The sequence below is a fragment of the Limanda limanda genome, chromosome 15, assembly GCF_963576545.1.
Source record: "Limanda limanda chromosome 15, fLimLim1.1, whole genome shotgun sequence".
In the NCBI taxonomy this organism is placed as follows: Eukaryota; Metazoa; Chordata; class Actinopteri; order Pleuronectiformes; family Pleuronectidae; genus Limanda; species Limanda limanda.
Genome location: NC_083650.1, coordinates 11,807,299 through 11,824,552, shown reverse-complemented (window position 1 = coordinate 11,824,552; position 17,254 = coordinate 11,807,299). Strand labels below are relative to the sequence as shown.

Below are 17,254 nucleotides of genomic sequence, written 5' to 3'. Positions count from 1 at the left end.
GCATACAAGATAAATAAAGCATCTCACACCTTTTACCTCGGGTCACAACTGCTGTTAGAATGACCAGGAGCACTGAAAAATCTTTCAAATGAAAGGTGAGGGAAAGAACATGTTAGGTACATTTATGCAAAAAAACCTTAATAGATCTTATGTATAACACATATGATTATTATGTTAAGGGAATTCAGAGAGGGCATACCTCGCAAAATTTCGTTGTAATCATTTTAGTAATTTTTGTGTAACCCTGCTAAATAACAAACAGACAAAAACATCCACCTTGGTAGAGATAACTAGAATGGCAGTCCCCTGCCTAGTTATTAAACGTTTCTAGTGACGTTTAACGTCACTAGATCCTAACCCAGCACATACTCATAAATATCAGTAATATAAAATATAATATGCCACATTTTTTTTATCAAGTTCCATAAATTATTCTCTGAGAAATCAACAAAAATGTAGAAAAATGTAATAGAATCCTGGATCCGCTCCCTGATCCGGATCTGAACCAAATGTATTGGGCTTTTGCTTGGATCATGTCCCACTTGTATGGATATATATTGGATGTCTCTTTGCTCTGGACCTTTTCCCCACAAGTTTACTTCACTTCATGTTTTGTTCAAGGAGCCTTTGGGAGAAAGACTGGCTCCATGTATACACACTTACCTCATGCAGGCAACAGCATACAATGTAGTAAAATGTGGCGTCGGAATATATGATAACCTTCTTCTTTGTCTCTCTGCTAAGGCTACTGGTCATGCTCACCTTTGCTTCATGTGTCACGTGGCTGTCCTTGAGCCTGTACACACAATGAGTCAGCCAATCGGTCACCATTTTTTTGTTATCAAACATGTAATGATTAAGCCTTCACCCAATCAGTGGGTTATCTGTATTTGGGATCATCACAGTAAACTACCCTTGGTCTGATTCTGGAGAGGGAACTCACCAGGGAAGTTAATGTGTCTCTTGACTTTATTATCTTGTCAGCAACATGTGTATAGGTCAAGCCCTGCCCGAGCGGAATGGGAAACAGAAAGAGATTGAGAACAACAAATATCCCTTCACCCAAAACTACCACTAGAAAGCAGCATAATTACAGAAAAGCAGAAATGAATCCAATGGGACTTGTGCTGAAAATGGTTCAGAGTGAGTGAAAGCATGCAAAGTGGAAACACATGGGATGTAATGAGCACCCCTCCCCTTCTCATGTTTTTGGTTGTCCGTCCCCCTAACAGAGGAAAAACATTCCAGGACAGCTTCTGCAATGTTATGTATGTCTCTCCCTTTTTCCTTTTCCATTCATGAAATGTTGAACTCTAGACACATTCGAGCACAGAGGACTGTCTGAGAGGTGGGGCAAAAGCTGGATCTTCTCGAAGTCTCCGAGTTCTCTCATTTGCATCTGAATTATTAACATAAGGAGGACTCCTCTTGTTGGTTTATGCTTCTTGCAGATGACAGAAGAGCCGTAAGGACTGCCTGAGAATAAACCTCCACCTTCAGCCTAAAAAAGAAAGAGAGACACAAGTTAAGCAAAAAGTCACTTGCTCCTGCTCTTCACGTAAAGCCTCAACTGTTTTGGTAAACTCGTGTTTTTTTCTCTGCCTGGGGATATCTCAACCCTTTCTTGTGGCTTGAAAAGGCTCATGGCTTTAAGTCCCTCAGAGTCACGTCCTGCAATTGTCTCTTGAGGGGGGGTGGACACGGGAGAGTGACAAAGGGTTGGACTCACTCTCAGTGGCGTTTCAGCAGAGGGCAAAAGGCAACTTTGTTGTGTAGTCTTCTGAGAGCAGCCGAAGCCACACGCGTGGGCCATGTGTGCTGCAGCGTTGGAGGAGTACTGTGGCTCCGTTTTCTGGGTGAGTTCAACAACCAGAGAAAATGCTGATGATAAAAATAGACGTTAGTAGTTGAGGAAAATTGAAGATGAGCTCACATGACATGACTTTCTTTAGAATAGGAATTTGAATAACCTGACACACATATATATGATCACTTGCTAAGACAGTAAATGTACTTAAATGTAATGAAGTAGAGGATAAATGCTTAGACCTGTAAAACAACACATATGTCATATAAAACCAAACTTTCCTTTTGTCCCCTTGAGACCTAAAATAACAGTTATTACCTCATTGAAACAGACAAAACTTGCGGGACGTTTGTTATTGTGTTATTTTGTACATGTGTTCATATTATTTGCAGTCACCTGCACCATGTGTGAGGTCAATCCGTCAGTTCTAATTTGATCAGCACATTTCAAACAGGTAGATTTTAAGTGCTATATAGTAGAACATAGAATACATTAAACAGATGAGATAGAAAGTACACACACGCACACACACACACACATACACACACACACACACACACACACACACACACACACACACACACACACTACTAACTGCAAAAAGCCAGAGAGAAGAGAATTGTGTGTAATTTGCTTGTTAAGAAGATGCAGATCTCAGGCAGTTTGTTCCAGAGAAAATTGACTAAAGTTACTAAATACACCATTACCTGATTTATTTTTTAATTCCAGGCAGATTAAGGAGACATAAGAACCTAGATTCAAATGATGGTTGATTTTGAGAAAAAAGGCAGAAATGTGTGAAAAATATTGTTATGTAAACGGTGACCATATTTTCGATTATGTGTTCATGAGCGTTTTTATGTTTTCAACCCTTGTACACAGTGAGGTCAACACGTGACCATTGAGTCGAACATGACTTTGCATGTTCTGTAACTACAGCCCTTACCATTAATCTGTCTCAAGAATGTGTGACTCATTCTATTTAAAAAAAAACATTATATAATTAATACATTCTTGACTTTTCAATTACTTTTTTATTATTTGTATGAATTATTCATAATTTTTGTATTTTTTTCTCTTGTTTCCTCTTCTTTATACTAAATTAGATGAGAGGATTTGCTGCTTTTCTTCGTCGTGTATCATGTCAAACTGAGTTGTTTAAATCGTTATGAATACAATTTGTTTTTAAGGATTTAAACTGCATCTGCATCTCCTGATCTCTGCCGGGGTCTCTTACTCATATAAAACGCAATAAACTCCTCAGCTTCCGGCCCCTTTCACACCATGTTCTTCTCGGTCCATTAGCACCAACAGTGCACATTGAACATGCCGCTGCAAAAAGGGAGCAGCGACTTATTGGCTTTAATCTCCTAAACCATCATTGATTAAATTTCTAATCAGAGACATACGAGCTGTCCCTGTGGTGCCTGTGGCTCCAGAGGTTCATGGATGAGTCACGTGTATGATTGTGTTTTTGCACTTCAGAATGACTCATATCTACAAACAGAAGACCCAGACCTGCCAGTATGTATGCAGCAGACAGTGCTGGTGTGGATCCCCCTGAGCTTCCTGTGGCTCTGTGCCCCGTTTCTCCTGGTGTCTCTCTGCAGGAGGACGAAAGTGGAGAGAGGACACTTCTCCAAACTCTACCTCTGCAAACAGGTATGGCGTTCATAAAGGAAAAGAAACAGAAAAACATTATTTTTTATGAAAAATATTATATATGAAATATGTTGTCCACAAAAACATCCCGTTATGTCTTTAAAAAATCTTAAAATCACATTGACTTCTTCTACCCCATAAAAATATTCAGAATCGAATAAGTTAATTTGTTCCTACTAGAGAAGGGAGGTTTCATCCATCCATCCACCATCTATATCGCTTTCCTTTGGCTATCACTGACTTTGAGTGGAGGCTGGGTAGTCCAAAGACAAACAACTATTCACACTTAAGAGCAATATAGAGTCTCCATTTAACCAAAGCTATAGGTCTTAGGACTGTGGGAGAAAGCCCACAAAGGTAGAGGGAGAACATAACTTCACATAGAAAGGCATGAACCACAGGCGAAAGTGCTAACCACTGGACCTTCATGCCTCCAGTCTTACCTGTCCGTTCTCTCCTCAGTTTTTGGTGTCTCTGTTGTTCCTGACGGCCATTGCGGAACTTGCAGTCACAATAGGAGAGGACTATGGCTCACAGGAAGGCAACCCTTCAACAGTGAAAAACCCTGCTGTATACTACGTAAACCCCATCCTGTATGCTGTCACATGGGTAGATATATATATATATATATTTTTTTTTTAAATTTCATTTTTGATATCCTTTGGTGTCCTGGATGGAAAGATGGCATGTTTTTTTTAATCTTCTAACATAATATTCTTCATTAGATCCTTCTGTTGTTGTGCCATGAAGCAGTGAGACGTATTGAAGGAGCAATTGACTCTACCATTCTCTTCCTCTTCTGGTTGCTGCTCTTTTTGTGCAACATCTGGCCTTTCCAGTCCTTGACACGAAAGGCAGTCAAGCAGGTAGGACGCAAAAAAGCTCAGATAGAATTGGGAGCTAGCAAAAAAACAATCATTACTAAGTGGTAATTCAATCAGCTGATATGATGCATCTCAACTCAACAGATGAACAGATGAAGGTAAAAATCAATAAGCAAAAAGATAGACATAGGACATGTCTCCACTTTGTCCAATTGTACTAAATTATTCTGGATACAGGTGCCGCCATCTTTTGACGTCATTGCATTAAAAGCATTCTGAGGAGGAAGTTGCTATATCAAGTCCAATATCAATGCTCGACCAATCGCGATACAGTTGTTAATCATGGTGTTTCATCCTTTTGTTTATTGCATCAAATAACTAATTAAAAATGTGCCAGAAGAATGGACACTTGAACAGACAGCAAAATAAGCAGTATATCGCCATGGCTGAGTATCTTGGAATTGTTTATTCTGTTTAATCAATGCCAGTGACTCTAAACATATTTCTTTCCCTCAGGAGGGAGTGATCCATGATGTCCCTCGTTTTTCCCTTTTCTTCATTTCATTTGGGTTCCAAGTGATTGAACTTATTCTCTCTGCTGTGGCTGATGTCACCCCAGAAATGGAGGAGTTAGTAAAAAAGGTAGCTGGAAACCCAAATAGAAGCATTTTCTATCTTAATACATAGCATTTACATTGCTAATAATCAATCTATAAGTTGTTTGTTTTATAATTTTTTTCTATTTGCAGAATCCTGAGGCTGGTGCTCCATTTCTGAGCAGAATCACCTTCAACTGGTTTAACAGGTGAACTAGAATTTGCTACAGTAAGAATACAGACACACCATGATTTCTAGAAACCAACCGCTTCTCTTTGTCTCTGCAGTATGCTGATAAAGGGCCACAAGCAAACGCTGGTTCAGGAGGACCTGTGGGAGCTGAAAGAGGCTGACAAAACTGGTTCCATCAGCAAAATATTTCACTCTTTCATGCGGTCGGATGTGGCTGCAGCTCGCGTTCGCCTCCAAGCCCGACTGAAGAAGAAACGGGAAACAGACAGTGCCAAAGCCAAGGAAGAGGCCTTTGAAAATGGCTTCAGCAACGGCCTGGGTGCAGGCGTCAGTCAGGATGTGTTGATGATGGTGAGGGTGTGCAGAGAAACACACACACACACACTCTTCCCATCCAAATGGGTTTTGTACATATTAGAGCCATTGATTTATTTGCCTGTTGTGCCAGATTCATTGTTCTTCAAACATTTTTCTTCAGGAGAAAAAGGGAGAGAAAAGAGATGAAAAAAAGAAAAAGGGGAAGAAAGCTGACTATCCGAAATCGTGGCTGTATACAACAATTTTCAAGAGCTGTAAAATAGAATTCCTCATATCTGCCCTCTTCAAAGTTGTGCAGGACTTACTGGTTTTTGCCAGCCCTCTAATTCTGAAGTGAGTCAAGTTTCAAATAAGCTCCCCTCATCATTTTTAGAATATGTTGCAGATTTTGTTCAGATTGATGTGTTTTTTTCATTGATTATGATTGATTGAGATATAATTGTTTATTACACAACCAGATGGTAACCTTGCACCTAACTGACAATAAAGCAGAATTTAGTGTTTACTGCTCATTGCTACCTCACCCCTGTCAGCGCTCATGCAATCATTAACTCAGAGGTTAGGGTGAGGTATATCCTCACTGGATAACCCAGGGAGTCAGTATACATACAACTGCATAAACCTATGAACGGACTCTGTCACTTACAATTCAGTTCACGTCAAAGCTATAAAAATAGAGCTGCTCTGCTGTATTTTTGTGAATAACCCTTGAGTCATTCATCACTCAGTGAGTTAGTGATTAGGTCAAACATCAACACATCTCACCATGCCCCACAGGGGGAGGGGACATTGTAAGGAAAGTAAACAGAAAACAAAATGAAGGAAAATATAATACTTAATACGATTAGGCGTTAGATAACTGCAGCTATATGATTGAAATACCACAGTACCTTGTGTTCTGTCATCACTATTTGCTATTTTCTTTTGCCAGAGCGATGATCGCCTTCACTCAGGACAAATCCAGCTATGCCTGGGAGGGATACCTCTATTCAGTGACGCTCCTGGTGGTGGCCATTCTGCAGTCCCTGTGCTTGCAGCAATACTTCCAACGCTGCTTTTTGCTGGGGATACAGGTCCGCACCGCCATCATGGATGCTGTGTACAAAAAGGTGAGAGGAGTCACCCAAGTTCACAACTTTACAAAATAAAAGCCTTGTAATTTCGGTCGATAAAAAGAAAAGTTGTGTTTTTACTTTGAAGACAATGTTGTTGCCATGAAGGAGACCTGTGAATAGCTGTCTCAGGTCACTATGGCAAACTAAAAATAAGCTGTAGTTTATCAGAGGATGGCGATGAACGGTAGATATGCTTTCCCCGAACAGTAGTGGAAATAATAGGTAGATGATGAGCACACAATCGTTGCCAAAAAGAACAAATTGTTGTGTGTCACAGTCAGCGCCGCCGCTCCCATAACGCGCACTACGCACTGTGCGTAGGGCACCAAGTCCTGAGGGGGCACCAAAAAATAGGCAACTGAAAGATCATCATCGTTCTAATAATTATGTAGCCGAGCGTTTGGTTGTATCATAGGTCCGGACTCAGCCGACAAAGCTACACGAGAGCAGGTCATGCGCTCAGGACAGCACACCCGTTTATTCTCCGTTCACTTTGCAACTTCACTCATCACAGAACCCACTTCCTTTAAAACCCCCTTTCAAAATAAGAGTCAGTACCAACAACCCGCTTAGAACAGGAAATACAAGTCAACCCTCAACAATAATGTCATTAAATAAAATAGCTTACAATTATAATGCCGATATTATTTCAGTATAGCAATATTAGGTACCTTTTGGGCATATATATCACAAAACAGGCAGAACAAAAGATATATATTTAATTGCTCAAAAAAAAAGTTACATGACAAGTCCTGTCATTGAGAGTCCATCAGCAGGTGACAATGTAGAGACCTGTGTGCCCCCTCCAACTGATCCTGCTCTTTGGCCGCCACAAGTTTTAGACGCAGATTGTGTTGAAATACTACAAAGAGGTCCATTTAAAATCCCATCAGATTTTAATTTTCAAAGGGGACTAGATGGCAGGGAGTTTCATAGTAGCCTACAATTCAAAACACTCTCAAATGGAGTGAAAATCATGAGAAGTTGGCTTGTTTACTCGCAACAAAGCAAAGCTGTGAAGATCTGGGATGACTATTTAATTTCTACGAAGATTTTGCACATCCCAATACTTGTGTGTATGTATGTTTTGGCTGTTCTGTGTACTGTGTTTACAAAGTAGATTTCCTTTTTCGTTTTAATAAAATGTTTAACTGGGGGGGCATCATAAAGGAGTTATGCTTAGGGCACCAAAATGGCTAGCAGCGGCACTGGTCACAGTCACCCTTTTTTCCTTCTAGATAAACTCCCTTAGCAAGGTACTGTGTAAGTGCGTGTTATAATAACCACACACCAACAGTCAAATAATTTGTTTAATAATTTGCTATTAAAAATAATACTAGTAGCAATCGCAGCTTTTCACCACATTGTTGTCATCTTGCTTCCTTTCCTCCTCCCTTGCGGTTGCATCTCACCCAGCATATCCCTCTTTATCCCTTTTCCCAAGGCACTGGTGATGTCTAATGACAACCGCAAAGAGTCGACGGTCGGAGAAACGATGAACATGATATCAGCTGATGCCCAGCGCTTCCACGATGTGACCTCCTTCATCCACCTGCTTTGGTCCTGCCCTCTGCAGATCATCCTGTCGATCCTTTTTTTGTGGTCGGAAATAGGACCTTCTGCATTGATAGGACTGGCAGTCATGATTTTGGTGGCGCCGATGAATGTGGTGCTCACCACAAAGGCCAGATCTTTCCAGGTCAGCAGAATTGCGTTTAAAACAAGATAGTTCTCGAAGCTTGAGAAAATAATAATCTGTGGTAAAAATGTATTAAAATACGACACCAAACCACAATTATAGTCAAGAAGTATTTGTTTATTGTATGTCCACGTCCCTAATTATTAACAATGAGATTTTTCATGCTTTCCATTATTCTATTGGAAGTGTGCAGAAATGCTCTGCTGTATGTCGACTCTTCTTGACAAACAGTAGAGAAAAAGCTTAACAACCACATAATCCTAATTTGAGAAATGTAACGGTTGTTTTTAAAGAGCTGTGGCTCCAGTCTTTGCACATTGGTAACAGAAGTTAAAGGGATAGATCACACAGAAATGAAAATTCACTCATTATCTACTCACCACTATGCCCATGGAGGGGTGGGTGAAGTGTTTGAGTCCACAAAACACTTTAGGAGTCTCAGGGGTAATAATGGGCCAAGCATTTGTTTCACCAGATTAAGAAAGTGTTTGTCTTGTAGACAGGAGAAATTCTCAATTTTTGACATAAGACATTTCCATAAAAATGTGAAACGGCTTTGAGAAAAGATGATTTAAGGGTTGCTTTTTGATGAATTAAACCTCTCTCTCTGATTGATCTATTTTCAGGTAGACAACATGAAGTTTAAAGACAAGAGACTGAAGATTATGAACGAAATACTCAATGGGATCAAGGTGAGTTTCCTTATTTAGTTGGCCCACTCTGTCGTGACTGGTCAACCATTTCCAGTGAATGTAGGAAATCTCCGCTCTGACTTCACCTGGCTTCGTGTGGAGGCATGACTCTCCACTCTGTGTTTTCTGTGGGGGACTGGAGATCCCTTTACAATAGACTTTGTACTTTTTACTTTGCAGACCTTTTACAGACACGAAAAAACCTATACAACACACGGAGGAAAGAGAAAGTGAAAAAGTTTAATATGTTTCCTTTAATTCATAGTTAATATCTCCCATCATTGTTAACTGGTGTCAGATTACCACCTCTACTCCTTTTTTCTGGGTAAAAATATTTCAGCCACATCAATGGAGGTGGGCGACTCCAAGTGAGTCCATCCTCATATGAAAGGCTTTATGCTCAAAAGGGAAAAAGCTAAAAATACGCTGCAGTGTTTTCTATTGTTCTGCAATAACCTCCTGTGGTTTATTAACATTGACTGCATAATATATGAAAGTTATTTTTCTGTTCCCCCACCCTTCCTTTTCCTTGTCCCTCTACAATACCCCCTACTCCCCCGTCCCTCTCTTTGTCCTTCCACCAGATTTTGAAGCTGTATGCGTGGGAGCCATCCTTCCAGACGCAGGTCGAAGGCATTAGGGAGGATGAACTTAAAGTCATGAGAAAGTTTGCCTATTTGTCAAGTGTCTCTAGCCTCATCTTCATATGTACTCCAGTTCTGGTGAGTCCTGGGAAAGAGCATCACAGAAACACAAGAGGCTGGTCAAGGATGGTCTTTGCAAATAATTGCTTTTCCTCACCTTTCTGCAGGTTTCTGTGCTCTCATTTACGGTGTACGTTTTGCTGAGCCCGGAAAATATTTTGACTCCTGAGAAAGCTTTTACTTCCATCACGATTTTTAACCTCCTACGATTCCCCCTCTCTATGATGCCCATGGTCATCGCCATGATAGTTCAAGTAAGGGAAGCACGATTCATTCAAGAGCCCACATAAAAAGAAACTATCACAGAACCACACTAACCTGCTCTTAATCACTTCAGACAGAAGTGTCTAAGGATCGCCTGGAAAAGTTTCTGGGAGGTGAAGACCTTGAAAGTGACCTTGTGCAGCATGACCCCAGTTGCAGTATGTGCGCTTTCCGTTGTGTTCCTCATCAGAGCAACAAAACTTATTTACCTATTTGTTTATACCTGTAAACTTCCTCTGACTTATCTGTGCTTCTGTTTTCATTTGTTAGACTCTGCTGTCAGCGTATGTGACTGTTCCTTTGCTTGGGAAAGAGATGCCGAACCTCTGCTTACAGAGTATGGCGGTTTTGTTAAACACTTTGCACGTTTGATGATTCAGTTATATGGCTACAAAAACTTGTCTTTTAATGTCTTTTTGTGTTTTTCACAATATTGACATATATATGTGCTCCGTGTATGTTTCCAGTGTGTCCTTAGACATTAAGCCTGGTCGGTTGATAGCAGTGGTGGGAGCAGTGGGCTCCGGAAAGTCGTCTCTCATATCAGCTCTCCTGGGAGAGATGCACAAGGTCAAGGGTTTTGTCAGCATTCAGGTGAAATCCTATTTCTGACATTATATCTGTCAAATAATAATACGTGTGTTTAGCCAAGGACATGCCATGTGGACACAACTCGTATGTTCCATATGGTAGGAGGCTGGTCCACCTTATGGTTAGAAGGAATTAGAAAGGCTCTTACATGTCTTCCTTTCCAGGGTTCCCTTGCATATGTGCCACAGCAAGCCTGGATCCAAAATGCCACTCTGAGGGATAATATCATGTTCGGCTCTCCCACTGAGGAGAAGAGGCTGCAGGAGGTGATTGATGCTACTGCCCTGCGCCCTGACCTGGAGCTGCTGCCTGCTGGAGACCTGACTGAGATTGGAGAGAAGGTAAGAATCTTAGAAGGGTATCAAGGGTTTGAGACCTCATGGATCTTAATATGATACTGTTATACTTTATTGATTAATATATTTCTTAGTGGTAAAATATCCTAATAGTAACCTAATATTTTCTTCATCCCCCTCAGGGCATCAATCTCTCCGGAGGTCAGAAGCAGCGTATTAGCTTGGCGCGAGCAGTTTATAGTCAGGCTGATATTTATCTGTTGGATGACCCCTTGTCTGCAGTGGACTCTCATGTGGGAAAACATATCTTTGAGAAAGTGATTGGACCTAAAGGACTTCTCAAAGATAAGGTTTGTACTTAACCTGCATTAGAGCATTGATCTGTATTAAATTAACCACTTGTGACCCCCTTTGTTGAATGCAGTGTATTGGTAACAGTTCAGTATCTGATTATTCATTTTTGATCAAAAATGTGTATGTTGATTTACTGGCCTTCTTGGACATCTGCAGCAGTAAATGTTTTGACATTTTTAAAGTGAATCATGGTTTCACAGCCACGGCTCAATGTGTCTATCTGCACAGACTCGTGTCCTGGTGACTCATGGCATGAGCTTCCTGCCTGACGTTGATGAAATAGTGGTGTTGCTGGATGGAGTGATTTCTGAGGTTGGATCCTACAAGAGCCTACGCGCCAACAAAGGGGCTTTTTCTGAGTTTCTCGACACATATGCCAAAGAAGAAAGAAAACGGACCTATTCAGGTAATTTTGCTTTTTGTTTTTCTCACAGCATCATCACTCAACATAAGCTGCACAATTTTCTGTTATTAAGAGACGCAACCGATAAAACTCACGCCTGTCACCCTATCTGCTTTACTATATGATTATGAGTTGGCATTATTTCAATATGTTGTAAGAAAGATTCTGGCCTTTTCTTTGTATTTGTGTTAACACATTATATTAATGGGATTAACTCAATTCCCTTCCTGCCTGAAATCCACCAAAATGCACATCATGATAGCCGTCATTGAATAAAGCCATCTGGAAAAAATGTATAATATAATATAATAATATGTTTAATGTGTGACCATGTTTACTCAGACAGTTCCCAAGCCAGCACAGACCTGCCTCTCGTCTCTGAAAGCGAGGACACTCATGTTGACTCAGCTCTGGAGGACGCGGTTACTCTGACGCTGAAGAGAGAAAACAGCATTCGCCGCAGCAAGAGAAATGGAAGGTTAGAACTGAGTGAGCGAGGGAGGGAGTGAGTGAGTTGGAATCATCACAATGTATGTGTGTGTGTGTGTTTCATAAATATTGTGTCATAGAGGAGTGTTGTTGTATATTCTTCTCCAACTTTATTTCTTTTTATTTAAATTTTTTCTAGTATCAGACGAAGAAAAAACAGTAGTTTCAGAGAACCAGAGTCTGCTGGTAAATCCAAGGAAGGCGAGAGGATAATAGAGAAGGAAACTATGGAAACAGGACAGGTATTATGAATATGTTCCCGGTCCGCCTAAATACTTTTTTAACCACACAAAAGACACAAAGTTAGAACTTGAAAAGTAAAACTTGTTTCCTTAACACGTTTTCTGCTCTTTGATATCCAGGTGAAGTACGCAGTGTATCTTCAGTACATGCGAGCCATTGGCTGGGTGTATTCCATCGGCGCTGTGTTTTTTTATGCTGCCTTTAGCGGCGCTTTAGTGGGTCAGAGTTTTTGGCTGAGTGAATGGACCAATGATGCAGTGGTCTACTACAACAGGACATACCCTAACTCCTTGAGGGATACCAGGATAGCAGTGTATGGAGCTCTTGGATTTGTGCAGGGTAAATGGAAAGTTATTCACACTGTATCCATTGCTTTTTATGCCTATTTTACACCCTTTTTTTGCGATTCTGATTTCTACAGTTAATGTTAATTTTCCCATATTGATGTTAAAATGTCGCGGTAGATCAGGTCAGATCAGGGTAACTGACCAGACTGTGATTTTATGCCAGGCTTTTCACATTTGTCCTATTTAGACAGTACAATCTTTAATCTTGTCTCCCTTTAACTCTAACAGCTATGGTGGTGAGCAAAACTCAAATGTACAAAACAGAAGCAACTATTTTTTAATCTAGAGAAGTATGCGCTTGAATCTTAACTTTAGTTATTTTTAGAACACGTACTCGTGTTTTTTTGGAAAATGTATTTCAATGTGTGTGGCATATGTAAACACTCTATTAAAAAAAACAATCTCTCCTTTTACGACAGCTCTCTTTTCGTTCATTGGGACACTGCTCTTAGCCAGTGGTTCCATCTCTGCCTCTCGTATTCTGCACTCAAGACTCCTCAACAACATACTGCGAGTTCCAATGGTGTTCTTTGACACTACGCCACTCGGAAGAGTGGTCAACCGCTTTGCAAAGGTAGAATTTTATCATGTATTCTTTCATATATGTTTAATCATTTTTCAAATTCTTTCGTTTCTTGTCTGTTCTTGCTTTGCTGCCTTTTGACATGTCAATACCAATATATTCTTAAAAAAGTAATTGTAAGACTGCATCAGGTTGTCTCAGTGGAATACCAGGATATATCAGACTAATCTGATGGACTGTTAAGCACTGTTTAATTATTCATACAAAACGGTTCAGCCCGCAGCCGTAGTTAATATGGAGATTTCAAGGCTTCTAATGCACACAAAATAAATGATGGACACATACACATACAGAAGAAACACTTTAGAAGCCTTTAAACTCAGTGTCCCTTCCTCCTGCAGTCAGTTAAACAATCAGTAAAACTCTTAGTGTTTAGCACCTTTTGCACACGTTCAGGTGATAGTATGATAAACAAATGTGAACAGCAAAGTGAGCAAAAAAATATTCTGGCTAATGCACATGACAAATTAAACAAAATATACAAACTAATAAAAAAGATTTAAATAAAAATGAATCAAACAGGCAAACAATAGTGATAACTACAGTATAACTAACAGTATATGGGGGGGAGGGACAGACAATACATTAATCAAAGCAATAGATTAAATAATGTCCATAAACACTCCAATCACAAGACAGACTAATGACATAGGTTTTAAGTCTGTAATTAAATCATCAGTACTTTCAGCTGCTCTCAAATCCTCGAGCATAATGTTCAAGTGGCTAGAAACATAAAAACTGCCTCATGACCCAACTGGTTCAGCAACTTCAAACTTCTAGACAACTAAGTAAGTGAAAGACCACAAAGAAAGTATTTAAAAATGTATAAAAATCAATATGGAAACTGACAGGCAACCAATTTAAGGATTTTGAAACAGACAGCAGATTTCTCAATCAATTCCCAAATTCAATTCTCCCTGGCGTCCCCTCAGATTACCTTGAATTAAAGTAAATCTCCAGGAGCTACGGCTCTCCAACACTTTATTATGTAGGTTGTGTTGTTTTAATCTGCTTTGGGCCACCTCTAATGAAGACCAACTTTTTTCACACTCCTAAAGGACATTTACACGATAGATGAAGCCATTCCTATGTCAGTTCGCTCCTGGATCCAGTGCCTGCTGAGTGTGCTGTCGACACTGGTCCTCATCTGGATCGCCACTCCTATCTTCATCGCCATCACCATTCCTCTGGCTGTGATCTACTACATCGTACAGGCAAGTGGAACAAGATAGAGCAGGAAAATTGAGGATTGAAAAATTAAAAAGAGACTTGTTTTTTGAAACCAAACAGAATGCAATGTAAACAATGAATGTTGCAGAGAGGAAAGGTCTATCGACTATCTAGTGATTTTGTCTTGTCTTCTCTCTGCACCTAGCGCCTCTATTTAAACTCTTCAAGACAGCTACGTCGGTTGGACTCGGTTTCTCGCTCTCCTATATACTCTCACTTTGGTGAGACAGTGTCGGGTCTGTCAGTGATAAGAGCCTACGGACATCAAGAGAGGTTTCTCGAAAAAAATGAAATCATTTTGGATCAAAACCTCAAGAGCGTCTACCCATGGGTAGCGTCAAACAGGTCAGATATTCACCACCAAATCCAAATACGTTCATTTTCAATTTTGGAGTTTGATAATAAATGATGACACTTTTTATGTGTGTGTGTGTGTATTTCTCGGCATGTTTGTTTACTGTACAGATGGCTGGCAATCCGTCTTGAGTTCCTAGGAAACCTGGTGGTGTTTTTTTCGGCTCTGTTAGCCGTTATAAACAGAGATACCTTGGACAGCAGCTTGGTCGGCCTGTCGATATCCTCCGCCCTTAATGTCAGTCACTGATACACACTCACAGATAATCATACCTTTGTAAATGGCAATGATTATTACAGTTTCATAATTCTGGTGATGATGATGTATAATAGTGCTCACCATGTAAACAGAGGCCTCTCCTCTTGGGACTTTGCAGATAACGCAGAGCCTCAACTGGCTGGTGAGAATGAACACAGAGCTGGAGACCAATATCGTAGCTGTGGAGAGAGTGAGCGAATACTCTGAGACAGAAAACGAGGTAGGACAAATTGAGTTTGTCCCAATATTCACAAACATTATCTAATTTCCAAATGTTGCAGCAGACCATTCCCACCATTTTCTCCTGTCTTCTCTTGTCTTTGTTCTCAATAGGCTGAGTGGGTAAATGATAACCGACCTCCAGATAACTGGCCCGAGGAAGGAAAGCTGGAGTTTGACAACTACATGGTCCGTTATAGACCTGGATTAGACCTAGTGCTGCATGGAATCTCCTGTGACATCGGGGGCACTGAGAAGGTGCGTTAGTGTGTGTGTGTGTGTGTGTGTGTGTGTGTGTGTGTCTGTGTGTGGGGAATTTTCGTCCTTAAAAAAGCAAGTCCTCTACAAAGTAAAACATTAAATTCTCCAGGAATTCAATGCAAGTCGATGTAATGTCCTCTGACGTATTTGAGACACGACTGTGTGTGTGTAACAAGCCTGAAGGATGTATCAAAATTCCCTTAGACCCCATTCAGACCTGGTATTAACGTACATCCTGAGTGATCTGATCACAAGTGGTCCGCTGTAAGTTCACACCCGATGTCTCAGATCCAATTTGGAGGTGGTCTGGAAAGCAAGTGGCCACATTTTTTTTGCTGCGTGAACCCAAATGCATTGTGGGACACACAAGAAGGACCGCCTACTCATCTTAGGTCCTCTAACCTGCTTCAGTTTCACAATGGATCAAACATATTTGTATGCATCTCAGCGCGTCATTGCAGCTCTGCTCATTGATTCATTAAGCTCCTTCTGAATTGCAAACACACGGCGACATATCTGGAAATGTAGACTGGCTTCAACGCTGCGTTTGATCTTTGCGAACACAAATAGCGTTTGGATTACTTGCATATGGAGCAGTGGAGGGAGATATGATCAGAAGTGGTCACAGGAGACTCACTCAGAATGCTTTTTAATACCAGGTGTGACCAGGGCTTTATCTACTGACCAATAGAATTGTGTCTGTGTCCGTGTGCTGGTTAGCTTCTTACGTTATTGGAACATCTGCAACAAAGCTGAGAGGACTATGAAGGCTATAAGATACTAATCCTCCAGATGGCTTATAACTGGGACTGATTCTTCATTAGACAGTCTGCCGGCTACAGTTGGACACATTATGAAGAAAAGCTGCTGCTACTCCTGTAAGCCTAAATTAAATGTGATTATCAGGTGTTTAAATAACTAGGTGTGACAAACTCAATATTTAATTTGCAGTAAGAATATAAAACCACATGATTAACCAGGGGGAAAAGCTACAAATTAGTGCTTAAAATGTATGCATCAGAAAACACAAATTCACTCTGTATACATTCAGAAACAGATTCACACACAGTTATAACCCCTGTGTGAAAAATAAAAACGTGTCAGCCGTTGTTACGTTATGTTTTTTGTGTGATCTTTCTTGCTGCATCCAGATTGGTATAGTGGGCCGCACAGGAGCTGGGAAATCAAGCCTAACAAACTGCCTGTTCCGAATAATTGAATCTGCTGGAGGTCGCATCGTCATTGACGGTATAGATATCGCCACCATCGGCCTGCACGACCTGAGAAGAAGGCTTACGATCATACCACAGGTATACACACACACAAACACACAAACACACGCAGCCCGCACATAGCATTCAGTGTTAAATGGTACAGTGATTGATCCCAATCCTCTGGACGCAGGATCCAGTGTTGTTTTCCGGGAGCTTGAGGATGAACCTGGACCCATTTGACAAATTCAGTGATGAGAACATCTGGAGAGTGCTGGAGCTCTCCCATCTGACGGACTATGTAGGGGCGCTGCCTGAAAAATTACAATATGAAGTGACGGAGGGAGGAGAGAACCTCAGGTAGGCCATAGAAATAACCATCACTCTTCTATATTACTAAAGATTAAAGCTATAGCAAAGGAGGACATCTGAAAACAGTAGCCTGTATGGTCAAATTTCAGTTGTTTAGGAAAATCACTTGTTATTGTAAATCCTCTAATATGATGAAGCCAATCATTGCATATCAAGTCAGTGAGAGAG

The 17,254-nt window shown here is 40.6% G+C and overlaps 1 protein-coding gene across 1 annotated transcript in view; it reads left to right on the top strand.

Annotated features, from left to right (window-relative positions):
• Window positions 1-1,274: 1,274 nt before the first annotated feature.
• The window catches only part of abcc2 (ATP-binding cassette, sub-family C (CFTR/MRP), member 2), an 18,142-nt gene continuing 2,162 nt past the window's right edge, over window positions 1,275-17,254 (top strand). The window contains exons 1-31 of the mRNA XM_061087407.1: window positions 1,275-1,348; window positions 1,452-1,856; window positions 3,293-3,469; window positions 3,932-4,078; window positions 4,195-4,335; window positions 4,810-4,935; window positions 5,043-5,098; window positions 5,178-5,433; window positions 5,561-5,733; window positions 6,332-6,509; window positions 7,960-8,214; window positions 8,841-8,906; window positions 9,491-9,628; window positions 9,718-9,864; window positions 9,948-10,032; window positions 10,145-10,211; window positions 10,342-10,468; window positions 10,630-10,806; window positions 10,944-11,111; window positions 11,344-11,521; window positions 11,861-11,996; window positions 12,147-12,249; window positions 12,370-12,589; window positions 13,017-13,171; window positions 14,239-14,394; window positions 14,556-14,755; window positions 14,876-15,002; window positions 15,142-15,243; window positions 15,357-15,500; window positions 16,655-16,813; window positions 16,908-17,074. Of these exons, the coding sequence (XP_060943390.1) occupies window positions 1,812-1,856; window positions 3,293-3,469; window positions 3,932-4,078; window positions 4,195-4,335; window positions 4,810-4,935; window positions 5,043-5,098; window positions 5,178-5,433; window positions 5,561-5,733; window positions 6,332-6,509; window positions 7,960-8,214; window positions 8,841-8,906; window positions 9,491-9,628; window positions 9,718-9,864; window positions 9,948-10,032; window positions 10,145-10,211; window positions 10,342-10,468; window positions 10,630-10,806; window positions 10,944-11,111; window positions 11,344-11,521; window positions 11,861-11,996; window positions 12,147-12,249; window positions 12,370-12,589; window positions 13,017-13,171; window positions 14,239-14,394; window positions 14,556-14,755; window positions 14,876-15,002; window positions 15,142-15,243; window positions 15,357-15,500; window positions 16,655-16,813; window positions 16,908-17,074 (4,376 nt within the window). The 5' untranslated portion in view covers window positions 1,275-1,348; window positions 1,452-1,811. The remainder of the gene's footprint in view (window positions 1,349-1,451; window positions 1,857-3,292; window positions 3,470-3,931; window positions 4,079-4,194; window positions 4,336-4,809; window positions 4,936-5,042; window positions 5,099-5,177; window positions 5,434-5,560; window positions 5,734-6,331; window positions 6,510-7,959; window positions 8,215-8,840; window positions 8,907-9,490; window positions 9,629-9,717; window positions 9,865-9,947; window positions 10,033-10,144; window positions 10,212-10,341; window positions 10,469-10,629; window positions 10,807-10,943; window positions 11,112-11,343; window positions 11,522-11,860; window positions 11,997-12,146; window positions 12,250-12,369; window positions 12,590-13,016; window positions 13,172-14,238; window positions 14,395-14,555; window positions 14,756-14,875; window positions 15,003-15,141; window positions 15,244-15,356; window positions 15,501-16,654; window positions 16,814-16,907; window positions 17,075-17,254) is intronic.